The sequence below is a fragment of the Strongylocentrotus purpuratus genome, unplaced genomic scaffold, assembly GCF_000002235.5.
Source record: "Strongylocentrotus purpuratus isolate Spur 01 unplaced genomic scaffold, Spur_5.0 spur5_scaffold_20, whole genome shotgun sequence".
NCBI classification, from domain to species: Eukaryota; Metazoa; Echinodermata; class Echinoidea; order Camarodonta; family Strongylocentrotidae; genus Strongylocentrotus; species Strongylocentrotus purpuratus.
Genome location: NW_022145606.1, coordinates 8,356,201 through 8,377,418, shown reverse-complemented (window position 1 = coordinate 8,377,418; position 21,218 = coordinate 8,356,201). Strand labels below are relative to the sequence as shown.

Genomic DNA, 21,218 nt, shown 5'->3' with positions numbered 1-21,218 from the left:
AATGAGAATTAAACAAAGATATGATGAAATCAAAAGTTAGATGAATGCCTACGTGCCAGTTTAACTGTTTGGAATTTCCGAATGATGACGCAATCACAACAAAAAAGACCAACAAATCTGATTTGTATCCTGCTATTACGCATGTTCCTCGGAAGTTGGATTTTTGATAAACTTATTTTCCACCATTAGTTCATATGAAAAAAAGTTATTCTAAGTACTTTAAATCTTTCTTTCTTTCTTTCTTTAATTTCTTTTTTTTTTACCTAGGCCTATTTTTTTTTCACTCGTTCACATACATTTTGTATTCATCTATTTAGAGAGAGAGGGGAGATAGCAGTGGAAATCAAACTCATAATGTTTGAAGCCCCACTGCACTACTTATAGCTACTTGCGCCCTCTATTTAACAAACAATGCCTAATCGGTGCCCGTTGGTCCCCCATGATCCCCTTTTTCTTATGTTAATTGAGAGCTGATTTTATGAGATAATCACCTGTCAGTGACATTACAGGGTGGTCTTATCCCTCTGGCCAAACTAGTACAAACGGGTTTTAAAGCTTATCTGCCATAGTTTACAGGAGGGATTAGACCGCCCTGCAAGGTCACTGGACAGGTGGTTATCTCATCAACTCGCTCTCAGTTAACATAAGAAAAAGAGCATCATGGGGGACCATGGTCACCGATTAGGCATTGTTTGTTATATAGAGGGCGCAAGTAGCTACAAGTAGTGCAGTGGGCCTTTAACATGAATATGAGCAAAGCTGCTTTAGAAAATCAGATAAACATATAAATGAAAGATCGATTTAAAAATGGACAAGGAATGTCACAAAGAATTCAAATATAAGTTATTAGCAAGGGAGGGATTGGGAGGGAATAACAGAGACAAAGAGAGAGGGGGAGAGAGGGGAGAGAGAGAGAGAGAGAGAGAGAGTGAGAGAGAATGAGAGAGAGAGAGAGAGAGAGAGAGAGAGAGAGAGAGAGAGAAGGAGTGAGGCAGATGGAGTGAGACAGAGAGGGAGAGAGAAATAGAGGGAAGAGAGAGAGAGGGAGGAAGAGAGAGATGAGAATTAGGCCTAGATTGTAGTAATTATTAGTAATTAAAACAGCAGCGTTCGAAGGAGAGAAAAAAATTTGTTAGCAATTAGTATAGTGACCGTAACCCCAATGCTTGAAGAATAAACCAAATAAAAATTATTATTATTATTATTATTATTATTATTATTATTATTATTATTATTATTATTATTATTATTATTATTATTAATTAGGCGCTTGAAGATAATTATGTTTCCTAAACTGAAAAAAAATCTTTTAATAACTTACCATTTAAAACAGTATGAAGCTCCTTTTCTCAGATAGGCCCACCGACTATGACGAATTTCAGAGACGGATTAATTCAATACAAATCCTCGACCGTATTTGTTGGTTGAATGAATGAGCAACGCAACGATTACAGAAACATTCGAAAAAGATTTGAACTTTTCGCAAACGATAAAGCCGTACGCATCGCCTTTTTCAAAATTGTTATACACGCTTAGAGTGATCGAAGTCAAGAGGATTTATGAATCGGTATCGAATTTTGTGAGTTTCTTTCTCTTTCTCGTTTGGTTTGTATGGTGCTTAATTGTTTGTCTGTAATCTTCAGTACTTGCCTTTGTGACTTTGCCGGTGTATGTATATTGGGTACACCCGCGCACACCCACGCGCGCGCGTACATAATTATCATACAACGTCGCTCATAAAGTTGGAATATTTTTTGTTTTACCCCAATTTATGGAATTATTTTTAAAATAATTTGAAAAATAATAGATCTAGATAATAGTTTACATTCTCAGATTTTATTAAATAATAATTGAACAATGTGTGTTTTGCGTGACTTCTAAAGCGTGTGTATGCTACTACCGTGTGAGTCACAAAAAAGTTTACACCTAGAAAATTGCTAATTATTTTTAAATCATCTATGAACAGTAAATTATTATACATCTTATGAAAGAGTGTTTTATCCCGAATCATTTGGTACCATTTTGCGTGGTATGTGTTCACGCTTGGGTGAACAGGTGCCATTGTTTGCGAGAGTGCAAAATCGACTTGCGCCACAATGATGCCCTCAGTATGTATTATGTTGGGATCAGCAGAGTGAGAGAATGGATTGAATGTATCAAATGAAATGCATTGCATATGTTTTTTGCAAAGGGCGAAGTCACACACACCCACACACACGCGCACAAATGTTCGTTGATATTTGATATTCGATATTTGATATGTGTGGCATGATTAATTTTGTTAGGGGTGTTATTTGGTTCTGCAAATACCGAATTAATACCTAAATCCCAATTGTTTTATTCAAACATCACATAGGCAACTTTGGCGCAATTCGATTTTTGCACTCTCGCAAACAATGTCTCCTGTTCATCCAAGCGTGAACACATACCGCACAAAAATGGTACCAAATGATTTGGGATAAAACACTCTTTCATGAGACATATATCAATTCAATGTTCATCGATGATTTTTTTTATTAATAAGCAATCTTCTAGGTGTAAACTTTTTTTTTACTCACACTGTATGCTTGTGAACGGTGGGACCTACTCCCTTAAGTCATAAATGACAGCAAAGAGGATTAATGCCCCACAAAAGGGCACTAATAAAGCACATCGACACGGTTTTGATCCTGGAGCCTCACAGTTACGAGGCCATTGCTTTGTCACTGAACCATGACTGTATGCAGCGGTGGCTAGGATAGGGGGGAGTTTCCATAAATAAAAAAACACAGAAAATGCAATAAATTTTCAATAATTTATTACATTTTACCCCGGTTCCCAACATAAAAAATTCTCTGGACGGCCATGCATTATGGCTCAAGGCATGGGCACACATAGGATTTGTTTATGTTGGGAACCGGGGTTTTTAAAAATAGTTCCATAAATTGGGGTAAAACTAAAAATATTCCAACTTTATGAGCGACAGTGTACTTAAAGCTAACAGCTTTCGTTCAATCAATACTGCCAATTACAAAGAATAACTCAAATAACAAGATCAAGAGGCGGATCTGAGATTCGATAACCAAGGCCCCCAAGGCCTCCACAAAATTGGCTCAAGTCTGGTAGAAAGCTGGCTTAAGCCACCATCACACCAAACTAGTTCTCACTACGTTCTAGAAAATCGTAAAGAAAGCGGTTGTGGACGGGGCAGAATGTGTAAATAATGTCTATAATACGATCCTAGTTCGTTCATAAACAGTCCTCAATACGTCCATCTCGTCTGTACCCCGTCCACGGTCAGTTCATATCAAGTTCAGATCGGGTAAATTTGCCATTTCCATGCAGTCCAAGCCAGTCCGTAGTTAGTTTAAACCCAATATTAACTAGTTCCACCTCGTTTCCAATACGTCCAAACCCATTCTTACCAGTTCACTACTAGTTTTTAACCCGACTACCCCGTTCAGAACAGTTTAACTCGTCCTCATCTCGTTCTTAGTGCGTTCGAACGCGCTCCTAGAGCGTGTGCAATCCCGTCCCAGCTCGGGAGCTATAAAACCCAAGCGCGTTCTCGCCATTCCTCATTCCCGTTCAACTTCAACGCTTCAAGCCGGGCAGATCAAGACATTCAAGTCGGGGTAGAATGTGTAAACAGTGTCTATAATACGACCCATAATACGTAGACAAAAGGGTGAGAATAAGTAACTTTTAGGTGATTACGAAGCATGAATGATTGATTGCTCGAGGGATGATCAATTTGTTGATGCTTTGCATAAGAAGGGGGTAGATTTACTCCACACAGGGTGCGGAATCGATCATATAGAGTATACCATTATATCCCGTGGGTGTAAATTGGAACCCATTTTTCATGAAAATGGAACCAAAAGCTATTAAGCACCATTGTGTTAATTAAGCACCATTTGGGTGCAAATTTCACTCCTTGAAGGGAGTAAAATCATAACCTTGGGGTACAAAGTTATACTTTCTTGTGGGGTGCAAATCTACTCCCTACATTGGGAGTAAATTTACATAATGTAACCTTCGGTACAACCCCTTATTCTTGATCGGAAAACTTTCACACAAATAATATGGTCAAATGAAACATGATAATTCCCCTAACATGACGAAAGTACGTAAATTATGCTAATTTTCCTTCATTTGGAAGTTCCTATATCGACACGATTGCGCCATTGTTGTAGCGCATTCACATATGCACTGACCAATGAGAGCTCGTCGGACTAAAATAGGGTGCAAAATTAAATCCCTCAAATATACACCCTTGCGTATTTCCGTGTTTTACTCCCTAAAAGGTGTAATAGGGGACGCCCTATTTTTCCGATTTCGTTTTACTCCCTCAAAAACACCTTTTATTTCTCTGTGTGCATAGACATTATTTACACACTCTGCCCGACCACAACCTGTTTTACGATTTTCTAGGACGGTTCCAGAACGTAGTGAGAACTAGTTTGGTGTGATGGGGGCTTAAAAGCAGTCTGACCATTTACATTTATTTACCGAATATTGATTCGCAACAAAGTGCGGCAATAAAAACCTTCTAATGTGAGGATTTGTTTCCAGTTTTTTTTTCTTCTAATGGAAGTATGCTCTAGACAGCTATAGGGGAGAGAGAGAGAGAGAGGCACATATAGTTGGGAGGGGAGGGTATGGTAAAGAGGGAGAGGGGGAGGGGGGGGGGTCAGAGAAGGCAGGGGGAGAAAGAGAGATAGAGAGATGGAGTGTGTGTTTATTTGTGCGTTACAAAAATGAGTGCCCGTTTCTGAGTGTACGTAGCCGGGGGGGGGGGGAGGAGAAATATATAGGAAAGGAATAATTTCAAGCACACGTGAAATGTATTATTGTATTTTCATCATACTTTTATATCATGATAGTTAAATATTTTTTTCTTCTGTTCGAGATGCATATGATTGAGATATCTGATTCGTTTAGAAACTTAACGATTATGAAGAATAAACGTAGACACTTTAAGTTTTGTCAAATTACATATCTATTCATTGTACGCATTTGATTGTTATTCATGGTTTTGTGATTCTATATACATATATGGATATATCTAGAATAGAATCATTTCAAAACAAAAAGATCATGTAACGTATAAACACGCGAATGCTTAAAAGTGAGGTCACGCGGTTAATCACGCTATTATGACATCCAAACAGGAGGAAATTGAAAAGTGTGTGTACGTGTTTAATCGAGAAAAAAAAAACAACCGCAATTACGTGCGGAACATCAACTGATTTCAATATACCATTTTCGTAATTATTTCATTTACCTGTTTCAAATTATCTCAATAGTCAGAAAGCAAATGGCATATATAAAGTGTTGTTAGATAAAGGGCAAGCCTTAATGTTTGTCCTACCTAGCAACGACTTATGTATGCAATTTGAATTTCGACTATTGAGATACATGTATTAGTAAGAGGTGAAAGAAATAATGCGTATCGCACGAGGCACTTCACAAAGGCATATATGCATACATTTGTTTCCATTGCAAAAATTGCATGTTCTCTATGTGGTATATCCCGCAGAAATCATGTCCGGATCTACCAAACGTCAGCTTAAAGGGAGTGTGTCATGACGAGACTATTATGTGTCTTTCCCGTGGCCCTACTCGGGCCAATCGGGTATAACACGACTTCGGACGACGCGACCACAGCATTCACGTGTGTGCAACATACGCGAAACCGAAGCGTGAGGAGAACTTCGGTCTGTTTCGCGAACGCTAGCGCGCTGACCCAGTTAATCAAGTCCATTCGTTTACATGCAGTTGTCCAAATGAAGACGTAGATGTTGTTGACCAGTATTTCCCATGATACACTCCCTTAAACCCCTCTTAGGTTCAAGTACAGCTTCAAGTTAGCATACCATAGCAAAACACATGAATGTAGTTTGGTATTTACGTTTCAGGGTTTTACCTTATTTCCTGAATTATAGTATGATACATATACAGAGTATCGTGGTCGAGTGGTTTAAGGCGCTTGGCTGGAGATGCGAAGGTCGAGGGTTCGAATCCCGACACGGCAATAATATCCTTAGGCAAGATATTTACCTGCACTTGCTACTCTCCACCCAGATGTTAAATGGGTACCCGGTAGGATGCGAAAATGTATGTGGTTGGACGAGCAAGTGTGCGCTTGTAAGATGGCGACTAGCTGGAATGCTCCCCAGGGAGTGGAAAGTGTGCATACATTGTGTGCGGGTAAGCCTAAATCCGATGACCGGGGTAATAAATTATCTGTAAAGCGCTTAGGCACATCGTTGGATCGGTGTATTGAGCGCTACATATCGATGGTGGACCTGAATATCAGGTTAAGTAAACAGAAGCAAAAATATTGTTTCCTTTTTTAACTTCAGTTATATGTCTGTTTGGGTTTTACCGTATATTATTTTAGCGCGGAATGTTTGTATCAGAGCATAACGAAGCAATACCCACATTTGGATATGCTAACGCTTCAACCATTGTAATTTTACTCTAAAGAATCTATTCGACAAACATGTTTTTGAGCTTCTTAGCACCCACGCTCCTCAACCTACAACTAGTGACTTAAAATGATTTTTTTTTAAAATGTAATATTACCAGCGTGAACATCAGTATAAATGATTTTAGTCAACTAATATTTTCTTTCAGAATGTTCCAGTCAAATGTGTTTTTCTATCTTCTTTTACCCTTGTTAAAATCCCAGCCGTATGGAATATCTTCTTCACCTACGATACTGCGACATGATACAAAGAGTGTTGCCAGTTCTTATACCATGATATGACTAATAGGGTTCGGATATAGATTTGTGTGATTTCCAGGCATGGTCACCCTTTTGTCTTTCTCTCTTTCTTATAGATTAAAAACCTGAATGTTACAGAAACATATATATTTTTTTTATTTATTTATTTATTTATTTATTTATTTTATTTATTTATTTATTTATTATTATTATTATTATTATTATTTTTTTTTTTTTTTTTTTTTTTGGGGGGGGGGGGGGGGGAGCGTTCTACATGAGTACAAGGATGGGCGTCAATCCTTACGTAATACCTATTGTTCAGGGGGGGGGTGAATGAATAGATCATCCCCCCCCCCCCCCCCCCTGAACAATAGGTATCAATTACAGATCTACGCCCATGAGTACAAGAATATCAAAATTAGACAAAAATATGTCAAGGTAGATATATCATGTATATGGTGAAAAGCGCACGGATCTGTATTTCAATACTTAACTTTTTAACACTTCAAATGATTACATTTATGCGTACTTACATGCGTACTTATTAATAATTCTTTTAATGCAATTTATGAAGGCGAGGAATGTTTGTATCAGAGCATAACGAAGCAATACCCACATTTGGATATGCTAACGCTTCACCATTGTAATTTTACTCTGAAGAATCTATTCGACAAACATGTTTTTGAGCTTCTAAGCATCCACGCTCCTCAGGTTACAATCAGTGATCATAAACTGATTGTTTCCTTTTTTTTTTAATGTAAAATCTACTAGCGTAAACATCATTTATACAAATGATTTCAATCAAGGTACGTTTTCTTTCAGAGGGTTCCTTTCATAAAAAAATCCTCTTCTTTTAATTACCCGTGTTACAAGCCCAGCCGTATGCAATATAGCTTATTCTGGAGTTTGGATTATTACGTCACTGCCACGTTCCGAAAGGTAAATTTGCGGTAATGGGTTAGGAGGATGTGGTATCTCGATCACATGGATGCCTGCACGGCTTTGAATGTTTCGTTTCGGTCCAAATTCATATTTCTAACATTTGAATTTTACAATGTTTGCACAAGAAGAATACTACTGACAAACTATAAATGTAGCGCCAAATATAGAACAGAAAATGAGTTCCTCATATAGACTAATTTGCGTGGAATGTTGATTGAAGTAAATTGAAATATTTCAGGCCCAAAAATGAAATTGTTAAATTCCACCGGCATTTGAAAGATAATACTATTTTAAATCTTTCCTCAAAACGAAAGGGCTTGAAATGTCTTTGTGTGGGAAAATAACGACCGTTAGTTGTCGTATCGACTTTAGGGATTGCAATCCGTTTGGTAAATAGTCTGATTTGCATAACCTTGTATTGAATAGTGTACGTTTCGTGCTGCGCAAAGATTCAGTCAGCTTAAACAATGAACGTATAGATTGAAATGAAATTAGGTCTATGTATTTTTACAGAACTTTCAACAAGATCTGAAGAAAAAAAAAAGATAATGTAAACGAGTAGTAAGTTCTGCGATAGAACAATCTTTCACACACTTGACATATAAACAATGATGTAATAATACAATGATATATGGATTGATGTAAATTGATTGTTAGTGTTGGTAAACACAATGTAACCTCTAAACAAATGACAAATTTACTATTGACAATAACAATGCATTTTGCAAGATCTCACTTTTGAGTTGGTCCCATATTCGGGTGTATACTGCACATTTCATCATTGCATAACCACTACAAATGGGCATCTTTGTAAAGGGAAATAAAGTACTAGGCTTTTGAATGATACCAAATTTGAATATGATAATATAGTAACAACAAAGACGGTAACGCTCAAACTGGAATTGTAGTTACTCTTTGCCCGGCTGGCAGAAGGGCGTATAGCACGCGAGGGACTCAATAACTACTTTTCTAATCATTGGCATTTAATGTGCTTTCCGTTCCGAAAATTGGTTTAAAACTTAAAAGACGAATAGAAATGTTATAGTAGAACACCGCCACAATTTCTGGGTGGAAAATAAGTCAGTTCTTATAAAAGTTTGAGGTGATTTAGTGCTAACGCCCTTCTGCTTAGCGCTTTATTTTTTTACCTGAAATTCGAGCTAACGCCCTTCTACCAGCCACTAACATTCACCAAACAAATAAAAGGCTAGACACCACTCTAATGTACATATAATAATGCGCTCTTTTTAATATTCATAAAAAAGATATTTATCATATAATAATCTGAATATCTGTACAACTTTTGATATACATCTACATGCATTTTCATAACATACATTAAGTATAAAATGGAGGTGCACTGAATATTCGCAAGGAAATTCAACCCTTTGAATTAATTCATTTACATGCTAGCAGATAAATGAGATAACTAAACTGAATGTTTAAAGTTTGAAATAACTATATTGGACCAATAATAAGGTAGGTATGACTGTTTGATATAAGAAATGACTAAATATATAGGTGCAAATCTCGAATTGGCAATTTGGTTGGAGCATTAATAATTATTTCACTTTAAGTTGTTCTCTCCATAATTATAATATAAGGTACTAAGAATGCCAATAATATTCATCCCCCATTTATTGCATCTCAATAATGGAATGAAATAATATGAAATTCATATTTACTACATTATCAACCTCTCCAAATACCTTCCTTCCAGTTTATTTCATAACGCAATCCAGAATTTATCTATACCGGTAAGTTCCTCTACTTTGTTTCAATACAGCCCATCACAAAACCAAACAGCGTATTTTGCTTCTGTTTCGCGTAGCTCAGAAAACAGGGTAATACTTGTCATGGGATAGTTGTTTATTGGGGGATAATGACACTGGTTCAAATCAGTTGGCAAGACACTTAACGATATTTGCCACTCTTTACCCAGTAGTATATGATCACTTTATGTAATTACACAGTATAGTGCCCTATAACCCTTTGGCAAGATATTTAACTACATTTCAACTATATTTACCCAGAAGAATACAGTTACTCGGTATAATTACACAGTAGACTAGAGTGTTCTATAACCCTTGTGCAAGACATTTAACAATATTTGCCACTCTTTACACAGTAGAGTGTCTTATAATTGAGATATCCCTTGTGACAGGCATTTCACATTTTTTATTTTTTTTTATTCAGAACCCTAAAAATATACCCAATGCTTGGGCTAGAAAGGTTACAAATTTTTGCACACACTGCATCCATTTGCATGCCAGGAAACAAAAAATAGCTTTGAGACCCTCAAATTGGCAACACATTGACATGTTCAAAATCATAGCTGTTTGATACAAATTTGCAAAATGTTCACAAATTGTTTACAGAAACAGTGTAGCAATAAATGAAAAATTTAAATGAAAAACAAAAATACAGTTTATCTTCATTTTATGTATATATCTATCCTATTTTCATTTCCTATTTTTTTTAGAAAAGGAAAACATTAGAAATAATCCCATTGTGCAATATACACAAATCACTACATGATATATAATTATGAATGCCCACATTCATACACAGTCATTTCGTACATTCTTGCTGAATTTAAACTCACAAATGGAACTAATTTTTCGAATTGGCAACAAAGGTGTTCCTTGAATAAATGCTGTCCTGCAAGATTTTGGCATTTTGTTTCGAAAAAAAAATAAAATAAAACAAGTCACATCTTTTTTGTAATGGTCCCTGATAACAAGGGGGTAAGGAAATTAACTTTACTAAGTCTGCTAAATCTAATGCTGAAAGACAATATTTTGGTGTACTCACAAATTCATTGGAGTTTCTTTTGAGGTAAACAACAGGTCAAAGTTCACAGGTACCTAACACTGAAAGCCTTCTCCAAAGAGCATGTGTCCTTTGGAGAATGGCGACAGCCTATGAGACTGACGATTTGGTCTAGCGAACCTTTTGCCATGTTATGTTATAAAATGTGTAATTATGCTGTGTCATGATCTTTGTTAATGTTAAAACAATGGAATAAGGAATTTCTGTTGGATGACAAATGAATCATATATTCAATTAAAGGTCGCCTCAGCACATGCTCACAAAAGAATTGCATTCTTTCTTACAACACCCCCACAACACACCCCTACAACACCCCCACATTACCACATTCTTTTCCTGTGATGCTACAGCACGTCTGCCATAGCAAATCCTATGTGGGCATTGTATGGTCTATTGTAAAGAGGTGTTCAGCTCTGGTGAAGCTACATACCACTGTCTCTTGTTAGCTCACTAATGATTGACAGATGATGTCACAAGATGAATGAGATCTGGAGCACGTTTTTTAGGGTGGAGCTAAGCAGGTCTGACATTTTTCTTTGTATAAATATTTTAAAATCAATGAAAGATATTTAGATGTTTGAATAACAAAATATGAGATGTATGTAGCCCTGCACATCAACAGGAATCAAGTTATATTTCGATGTCACCCGACCTTTACAATTAATTGGCAGATCTTTGAAGGCAAGAAGTCACAAGTCAACTTTCTTCATCAGGGCCCTGTTTCACAAAACTTGTCATCAGTGACAAATGACAGTTTTTGTTATAAGCTACTGAAATTCTTGCTTCTGATTGGTTATCAGTAGATTTGTCACTGATATTTGTCATCTGTGATTGAAAAAGAAGGCTTTGTGAAACACCCTCCAGGGGGGCGTTTCACAAAAACTTGTCATCAGTGACAAATGACAGTTTTTGTTATAAGCTAGTGAAATCCTTGCTTCTGATTGGTTCTTGGCAGATTTGTCACTGATATTTGTCAAAAAAGGCTTTGTGAAACACCCTCATTCAGGAAGCTCCTCCTAACGCCTCGACCTGGTCGTAATCCTCCTCTTCATCGCTGGCAAGATCATCCCCATTCTGCGAATGCCGCGGAACAAACTCTGCTCTGATGGCCTCAAGCTCGTCAAGTTGTTGCTTTAAAAAAAGGGGGACAAAAAGAAGAAGAGAGAATGAAAGTAGGAACACAAAGATTCATGTGCATGAACTGGGATTGAGAATGCTGCAGAAATAATTGTGGTATGATAACGTCAAGATGTTGCAAAAAAAAATGAAAAGAGGGGGGGGGGGGAAAGAAGATAATGAAAGTAGGAACAAAAAGATTCTTCTGCTTGAACTGTGACTAAGAATGTTGTTGCTAAAAAAACATTAAAAGGGGGGGGGGGAGAAAGAAGAAGAGAGAATGAAAGTAGGAACACAGGATTCATGTACATCAACTGTGATTGCAGTACATCTGGATATCTACATGTATAAACAAATATTCCCAGAACAACAACCACTATGTCTAAGAGAAGGCTAAATTCCCCACCAAAACAATTGATGACATGCATGGAGTATTACCCTATTATTTTTCTTTTCCAACACAGACTCTGCTCTGAGAGCCTCCAGCTTATTAGGTCGTTGCCAAAAAACGAGTCAGAAAAACAGAAGAGAAATGCAAGTAGGAACATAGATGAATCCATCAGACGCTGAAATCTTGTAAACTGGCATTGGTTGTACAGCTGTGGACTCACCCATTGGCTTATTGTGTTATTCAGACTTCAAAGTGTGCTGCATGCATAACTGATTCTTTTGTTCTATGGTCCATTTATCAGTCATGTTCTTGCCACTTCAGTATGTGAGGAATATTGGCATGTTGGGAGAGATTTTACATTTTTCCTTTTTTTTATAGTTTGGTATGTACTATATTTGACACTTTATGGGTTAAACAAGCATGAAGTGTGATTGAAGGAAATAAACATGTTCATGCACATCCTGAACTACCGGATATAAATAGAGTTCTTTCCTTTTCAAAACGAACTCTGCTCTGATAGCCTGCAGCTCATCAAGCTGTTGTTAAATAGAAAGAAGAAGAGGGATGAAAGAAGGAAATACATGTACTGTAGGTTCTTGTGCATGAACTGTGGTTGAAGGAAATATATATCTTGCACATCCTGGATTACCGGATATCTAAAAACAGGCATTCTCAGAAATACAACCCCCCAAAGAAAGCTAAACAATTGCCTACCAAAAATCTGATAACATGCATCAATTCCCTTTTTTTTCCTTTTTTCTTTCTTCAAAACTAACCTTGACATGTGCTCGATGGATGGTTCTCTTGTTGTTGATATGTCTCCTTGGAAATGGATTAAGCTCATCAAAGGCAATCTGATGGAAACAGAGAAAAACAAATCAAACAGTATTATGAAACAAAGACTAGACCATTGGTTGTTATATGATATCAAGTTAATCTGAATAAAAGCAGAACAATTAGTGAAACAGATGAAAGAAAGTTTATGTGAAATTCTATTAATTTGGAGAGGAGCTCGCAAGATTTGTCAGTGTTGCCAATTTTTGTTTCACTGGTGACAATTGAAAGACACCACCTTTAAAGCCAGTCTGCACTTGTTTGACAAGGGGGATTAGACCTCCCTCCAAGGTCACTGACAGGTGGGTATCTCATCAACTCAGCTCTAAATTTACATAAGAAAAAAGGGATCATGGGGACCAACATGCACTGATTAGGCATTGTTTTCTATATAGAGAGCGCAAGTAGCTATAAGTAGTGCAGTGGGGCTTTAAGACCATTTTCTAGTGCACCTAATGCTACATTTCTAGGCAAGGGAACAGTCTAGGTTTACCTGCGTAAGTTTCTGTACATCTGTCAGCATCTCTGGCATTCGTCGTAGGACGGCAAAGATCCTGAGGTAATCGTTCTGTTTCAGCAGTTCTTCCTCAAAGATCTTGAACGCAGCCAGGGAGTATCTAAAGAGAACTTTGTTTCCCTCCGACAAAAATGTGTCCCAGATTCGAAGCATCGTCTAAATAAAAGGGAAAAAAAAGGAAGAAAAAAGGATTTCATCAATGCCTTATTCAACTTTTACTGTTACAGACCTTCAATTGAGAGCGATTGATAGCCTTGTCAAAAATGAAAAGAGAGTGAATGCTGCCAGAGAGAACTCTGTTTCCATCCAACAAAAACGTGTCCCAGATTCGAAGCATCGTCTAAATCAAAGGGAAAAAAAGGATTTCTCAAATGTGTTATTCAACTTTTAAAGATGTGGACCTTAAAATTGAGAGCGATTGATAGCCTTGTCAAAAATGAAAAGAGAGTGAATGCTGCCAGAGAGAACTCTGTTTCCATCCAACAAAAACGTGTCCCAGATTCGAAGCATCGTCTAAATCAAAGGGAAAAAAAGGATTTCTCAAATGCGTTATTCAACTTTTAAAGATGTGGACCTTAAAATTGAGAGCGATTGATAGCCTTGTCCAAAATGAGAGAGAGTGAATGCTGCCAGGGAGTATCTGAAGAGAACTTTGTTTCCCTTCGACAAAAACAAGTCTCAGATCTGAAGCATTGTCTAAATCAAAAAAGAAAGGAAGAAAAAGGATTTCATCCATCGTTATTCAACTTTTACAGATGTAGACCTTCGAAAATGAGAGCAATTGAAAGCCTAGTCTTTGATAAATCACAAAAGAATAGAGTCAACAGTGCCAGCGAGTCCAGAAGAGAATGTTGTTTCCCTCCAACAAAAACGTGTCCCAGATCAGAAGCATCTTCTAAATAAAAGAAAAATAAGAATCAGGAATTCATCAACATGTTATTCAACTTTTACAGATGTGGACGTTCTAATTGACTGCAATTTTAAAGCTGTCTTCTGGCCATGCTATTGCATTGTAAAATAATCTGACTGGAAGAAATTGGAAAGGATGATTATACAGCACTTACGAACTGGTGTGTAGTGTGAGGTTTAGGAACAATCAAAATGATACAAAACTTACTCAGTGTATGGGACTACACACGCATCACATCACAATAATGACAGTATCCAATGCAAAGAATAATACTGATACATGAATACATAAGGGGAGCCTTCCAAAGTTGCGACTGTGCCCGGACGCGTCGGGGCGCGATGAATAGAACAGTGGCGTCCCAAGAGACGCATTGAGGCGCAAAGGGGCGCGAAGGGGCGCAATAGTCACCCTCACCTGATTCTTGCATATGAAAGAAACCGTCTATTGTTAGTATAAACCCGCTCTATTCTTCTTGCGCCCTTTTGCGCCCCACCAGGCGATGGAAGATTATCTCTCCCGTCATTGTTCTCGCTCGTGATGCGCGGTACAGCTTAAACTTGATATCCAGAAAGTATTTGTCGGCCAAAGCCTGTCTTCCCCTCCTCCGGTTTTCGTTCTGATAAACTTTCCATTGTTTGTAAAAAAAAAATGATGTATTCTTCTCGCGTCGCGATCTATTCTTCTCGCGCCGTTTTGCGTCGTAACGGGCGGGGTATTACCTTTCCAATCATTGTGGCGAAGCTTTGCAATGTACATTACTACAGCACAGCATGAACTTCTCTGGTGAGATCGTCTTTGTTTTGGGGGGGCAATCAACACACTCGTTCATCTTGATCAGAATACATTATGATTTATTTTTGTTGGGTTTAATACGCCTCCTTTTAATTTTTGTGACGACTGTATGAAATGTGAAATAAAGATGACTATGTACGATTAATGGTTGTTTAATTGCGAGCTTAATTGTCCCAACAACAAAAATAAAAGACGAATGATGTGAATGACTACATGTATGCGGTTATAGTCGGCAAATTGATTACTGTTTGGGTCGCTTGTGTATGTTTGTAATTTGAATGATTATCAACATATTTGTATAATTCCCACATCGCGATATGATTCTAGCGTCGTATAATGGACAAAGGAATTATCTTTCTCTCTCGTCATTCATATTCACGCTACGCGTTGCACATCGCCACAGCCTGAGCTTGGAAGAATTTATATTTTGTCAGTCTAATCCTTTTTTTTTTCTCCTCCCATGACTTGGTTCTAATAAATTGAAGGTTTGCTTATTAGGGATAAGAAGGATAACATCAAACAAACGATTTACTCAAGATGACGCTCTTTTCATTTCACCTCGCTGTTTGATAAAGTAGAGTTTTACGGAGCGAATACAAAAGAAAAGTTCGCTCTAAGGCCAAATAAAAGTTTTTTTTTATTAGTGTCCTGTTTTTTCGAAAACTAGGAAGGAGGAGGCCCTCTCTTTTCTTTTCTTTTTCTTTCAAAACGGCCGCTCAAAATGGCCGCTCGGTACATTTTCCCTGACAGTCGGGCTATTTTTCAAATGGCCGCCGACATCTTTTAACTTTTTAAAAAAATCAGTAATAGATCCATTTTAGTATTGTTTTTCATATTATTTCCCAAAAATAAAAAAAATAGGAGGCGGCCCCCAAAAAGGAAGCAGGCGGGGACGCTAAACATGTATATTTTGTTAAGTGGCCTCAGGGAAAAAAAAACATAAAATGCCGTGGCAGGATTTCACGCCCGAGATATGCCTTCGAAAATTGCCCGTCCAAAAGGCGTTTTAAATCATAATAATTCCATAGCTCTTTTTAAAAGTGGAATAAATAGAAAAAAGAGTCCGGGAACTATATCGAGATTATAAAACATGTGTGTCATGAAGATGTAAACAAAAAAGTGTAGCCTGATGGTGATAAAGTTGAGCAGCAATTGGAAATGCAATACAAAACATTAATCAGTTCATGATGATAATTAATCATTCCACACAACATTCGAATCATTTATTCGTAGATTTTTATAATTAAGTGGCGAAAGTGAAATTTTGAAATCTTAATGCACAGATACAAAAAACATACCAAACATGTTTTGATTCTTATTCTAAAAAAAAAAAAACGGCAAATTTTAAACGATCTTTTTAAAAGGAGGGAGGCGCTATAGCCCAGTGGTAGAGCAGAGCAGCTCGTAACCGGGAGCTCCCTGGTTAGAAACCAAGTCGATATGCTATTGTAAGGCATAACTCAACATTACATTTCGTTCGGAGAGGATCTTAAAGCCCCAGTCCCATATAAAGCCGGACCAGCACGGACGAGCACGGACCACTCCGGACCATCCCGGACCATGGTCTGGGGTGATCCGGGATGGTCCGGGATGTTTTGTTCAAAAAAGTGTGATGCTTTTAAAGCTACAGTCCCATATACGTCCCGGACCGTCCCGGACCATCCCGGACCCCATCCGGGGTGATCCGTGTTGACACCGTGTTGGCACCGGGTGGTCCTGGATGGTCCTGGATGGTCCTGGATGGTCCTGGATGGTCCTGGGCGGTCCGGGAGTCGACCGCGGATGTTTTTGACGGTCAAAACTGCCGGGGTGGTCCGGGACGGTCCGGGACAATAGTTTGATCCGGGGTGATCCGTGTAGCCACCGTGCTGGGTCCGGGGTCGTCCGTAGTGGCGCCGGGGCGGTCCGTGTTGATCCGTGGCAGTCCGGGAGTGAGTTATTGACCATCCAGGACCATCCAGGACCATCCAGGACCACCCCGGTGCCAACACGGTGTCAACACGGACCGAATCCCGGATCACCCCGGATGGGGTCCGGGATGGTCCGGGACGGTCCGGGACGTATATGGGACTGTAGCTTTAAAAGCATCACACTTTTTTGAACAAAACATCCCGGACCATCCCGGATCACCCCAGACCATGGTCCGGGATGGTCCGGAGTGGTCCGTGCTCGTCCGTGCTGGTCCGGCTTTATATGGGACTGGGGCTTTAAACCCGCCGGTCCCCTGTTTGCCTAATTCAGAGCATACACATGCTTCATATAGCAGTCAGGAAAAAAAAGCGAACGGTACAGGAAGCTACCTTTTATGGATAGGCCTAAATTGAAGGTTTGGCTTAACTAGGGAGAACAAGGATAACATCAAACAATAGATCTACTCATGATGACGCTCTTTTCATTTCACCTCGCTGTAAGATAAAGTAGAGTTCTATGGAGCGAATACAAAAGAAAAGTTCGCTCTAAGGTAAAAACATAGAATGCCGTGGCAGGATTTCACGCGACTATTGTTTGATCGCTATAATTGTCCGACTTGCTATAGATTCTTGTTTAGCTACACATATGTGTGTGTGTGAGAGAGGGGGGCGGCGAAGTGAACGGCCGGACCAAAATGGCAGAGGTCAATCAGGAGGGCTCCGCTCGCTAGTTATAAGGACCGCTAATTCATTGGACAACTATTCATGAAGACCGCTATTCGTAATTTGAGAACATGGTCATTATGTATAAGGGTCATGAATTCGTAATACGACATCCCCCCTCCCCAAAACTAAATAAATAAATAGAAAACATGAATAGATTAATAAACTTAACTAATGATACAATAACAAATAATGCCCGGTAATTGGGAATAGCCGCCTATGAGCGGAACATTGGGCGCAACAACTATTAGCTGCTCAAAGAGCTGTCTTTTGTCATTGCGTTGCAAAACAAAGTGCTTTTAAAAGTTACATGTACTATAATATCCGTATGCTATATAACACCCAATGTGAACATGACGTGTTCAGGCCTTATAACTATATACAGTGCACGTTAAAACAAAGACTTTACTAGCGCTAGCTAACAAATATGAAACGTCAAAACGTCACGAACATTGAAGATAACAAATTGTTAAGACAAATGACACCACCAATAAAGTTTCTTCGCGAAGAAATATTCGATCGAATTTCATGTTTGGAACAGATAGGCGATTTCGAATTGTTCAATCTACCGAAACGTTTTGATGATGCAGGCTCCCGACAATACGACTATCATTTGTGTAATATCTTTAATTTGCAGATGTTTGTTTGTTTTGTATGACATATTTATAAACGCCCTATAATCTTATTTCAAGCAGAATCTTTCAATCTCTTTGATTATAAGTATCATTTTTAAATCACGGGTATTTAAATACAATAGCTGATTTTGCGAAGATTTAGAGAACCTACGTTTCTATTCTTTAAATCGATCTTGCATGAGAAAGAACAGAGTGATGATATAGATATATGACCTATTTTGATCGGATGACAGAACAAAATAAATGTAATATGAAACAAATAATGTGTCAAAACATACAGAAGGAATACAATTATACATATCGTTTTTGTTTTGTTCGTGAAGAAATTAATATAATACAAGTAGTGAACACATTAATGAACAGAAATGAACAATCATAACAACGTCAACGCCTACACAACTTCGATATTTGGGAGGAAAATAACAATCAGAACAACAATCTAAATCAATGTCTTGTACGTAAAATAATAATAAACATATCAGTAGCCAAAGTGAAAATTTTAGAGTCAAATCTTTCAAGACGAGAGCGGACACACACGGGGATTACATGAATAACTAATGCGTAGGAACGGGCGCGAAAGCTTTTCAAATTCACAAATTCACAATTCACAAAAAGCGCTTCGCCTTTAAGCGCACCCCTCCCCCCCCCCACCCCGAATGAGTGTTATGTAGGGTACGCAGGCGCGTACGCAGGGGGGGGGGGGTTTGGGGGGTTAAACCCCCCCCTTTGGAAATTTTTGTGTGTAAACCCCCCTAAAAAAAACCTAAAACCCCCCCCCCCCCCCCCCCCCCCCCTTTTGGATTTTTTTTTTTTTTTTTTTTTTAATTATTAAAAAAAAAAAAAAAAATATTCCCATGGCCGACCTAAAAAAGGTGACCTTACCCCCCCCCCCCAACGGAGCAAAATGTCAAATTTCCAAATTTCGAGACCAAAAAAAAAAAAAATGTGTCCTCTTACCCCCCCCCCCCCCCCCCCCCCCCCCCCCCGCTTATTCAGCGGTCGGCTGAGCCGTTGCGATTTTTTTGGGACCAAAAAAAAAAAAAATGTGTCCTCTTACCCCCCCCCCCCCCCCCCCCCCCCCCGCTTATTCAGCGGCTGGCTGAGTCGTTGCGAAATTTTCGGACCGATTTATAAATGTTAAAACCCCCCCCTTGAAAAAATCCTGCGTACGCGCCTGAGGGTACGCATATGCATTTTCCCTCCTTTTGAAAACAGTCCCCTAAGTCCGGTGTGTAAAGTCAATACGGGCCGGATTTGTGTGTACTAGACGAGCCGGACTTTGGTGCGTAAAAAGTACCCCTTTACCAGACAGTAACAATGAGTCTCCAAACAATAGCCAGATTTGATATTCATATTATGAGCATGTGCTTAGTTATATCGGGATTCCCTGGTTATATTGAAGACGTGGGCTAATATCTGTTTGCCCAGTATTTCTCGCTGATTGTTTGACCAACATTTAATTGCTATTGTCCAGCTGACTTTTCTAAAGGCTTTTCTACCCTCGGCGCTAAAGGGATTGCGGAAAATTTCAACACTATTTGTGTTTCTTGATGACCCAGTAGAAGAAGAATAAGGGCTACCCTGCCCCCCCCCCCCCCCCCCCCGAAAAAAAATGTCCCAAAACAACGCAATCATTATTAATTCCGTTTACTACTTGATACCAACACGTGCATGATGGATCCCCCGGATGGATCCTTATTTAGACAGTGAGACAGTTCTGTTACGAGAAGCAATTCAACGAATTGCCATGGCTTGTATATGTTCTAGAACGCACTACGCTCTTTCGATAACACGTGGCCCCTATTCAGCACTATATATACGTATTTTAGTTATTCTTAACAATGACCTAGATCTAAAACTGGCCGCGGATGTAACCCCCCCCCCCCCCCTTCGTCGCAAAGAAATATTCGATAAAATTCTTTGACACAGTATGATAAACTAATTTCTTCTTGAGATATGTTTGGGGTGAAATTTCAAACATCATTTCCTGGTAACTCTCTTTTTTTTTAATGCATGCTCTATTCTTACGATTTAGGCATAATTTACTATGTTGATTTGCAATTGATAATCTCCCTGGGAGTTTTGCGATATCCCCGATGATACGGGTACAGTGTATTTAATTTTCTTCGTAACATTAGTGTTTTGCAAAGAAAGAACATTCTGAAAATGAGCGTCTTCCTTCTAACGAAACATATTGATGATGTTCCCGACAATACACATATCATTTGCATTAAAAAAAATCGTAATACAGATAAAACGCTTTTTAAATCCAATTCAAGGAGAAACTATGACATTCTTGATTAAGTATCATTTTCAACATCACGGATTTTAAAATACGTTCTCTAATTTTAAGAAGATTCAAAGGATCTATGTATTGAAATAACAGACTGATGATATAATTATATGATTTATAATGATCATACGACAGAACTGTTTACAAGATGCAACAAAAATTGTTTTAAAAAAAACAAGAAAATCGAAACATGCGATAACATCGCTATAAGGAAATATAAAATTACAATTAAAGTGTCAAAACATGCACGAGGAAAACAATGTCAGAGAGAGTGGGGTAAGTATAAAAATAAATTTGTTTTTTTCGTGAACAAATCAATTTGTATTAAAATTGATACAGTATATTGAACACAATCATGAACAGAACAGGAGGAGATGAAAAAATGAACAATCATGCCAACGTTAACGCCTACAGAACTCCGATTTCGAGAGGAAAATAAACAATCAGAACAAACATTGTAACCAATGTCATGTACGTAAAATAATATTAAAACAAATCAGTAGCCACGTAATGCTTTTCAGAGTCAAATCTCGCAAGACGAGAGCGACACACAAGCGGGCACTACATGAATAACTAATGCGCCGGACCGGGCGCGAAAGGGCGCGAAAGCT

At 38.4% G+C, this 21,218-nt stretch overlaps 1 protein-coding gene across 2 annotated transcripts in view; it reads right to left on the bottom strand.

The window, feature by feature from the left end:
- Window positions 1-11,331: 11,331 nt before the first annotated feature.
- Window positions 11,332-21,218, bottom strand: part of LOC590728 (TBC1 domain family member 2B) — a 45,342-nt gene continuing 35,455 nt past the window's right edge. Inside the window, exons 28-30 of one of the 2 annotated variants that reach the window (XM_030992696.1) lie at window positions 13,321-13,500; window positions 12,770-12,847; window positions 11,332-11,617 (exon numbers count right to left, since the gene is read on the bottom strand). In XM_030992696.1, the coding sequence (XP_030848556.1) occupies window positions 11,489-11,617; window positions 12,770-12,847; window positions 13,321-13,500 (387 nt within the window). In that variant the 3' untranslated portion in view covers window positions 11,332-11,488. Of the gene's footprint in view, window positions 11,618-12,769; window positions 12,848-13,320; window positions 13,501-13,731; window positions 13,858-21,218 lie in introns of those variants that run through there. The other variant, XM_030992697.1, reaches the window with a different exon arrangement.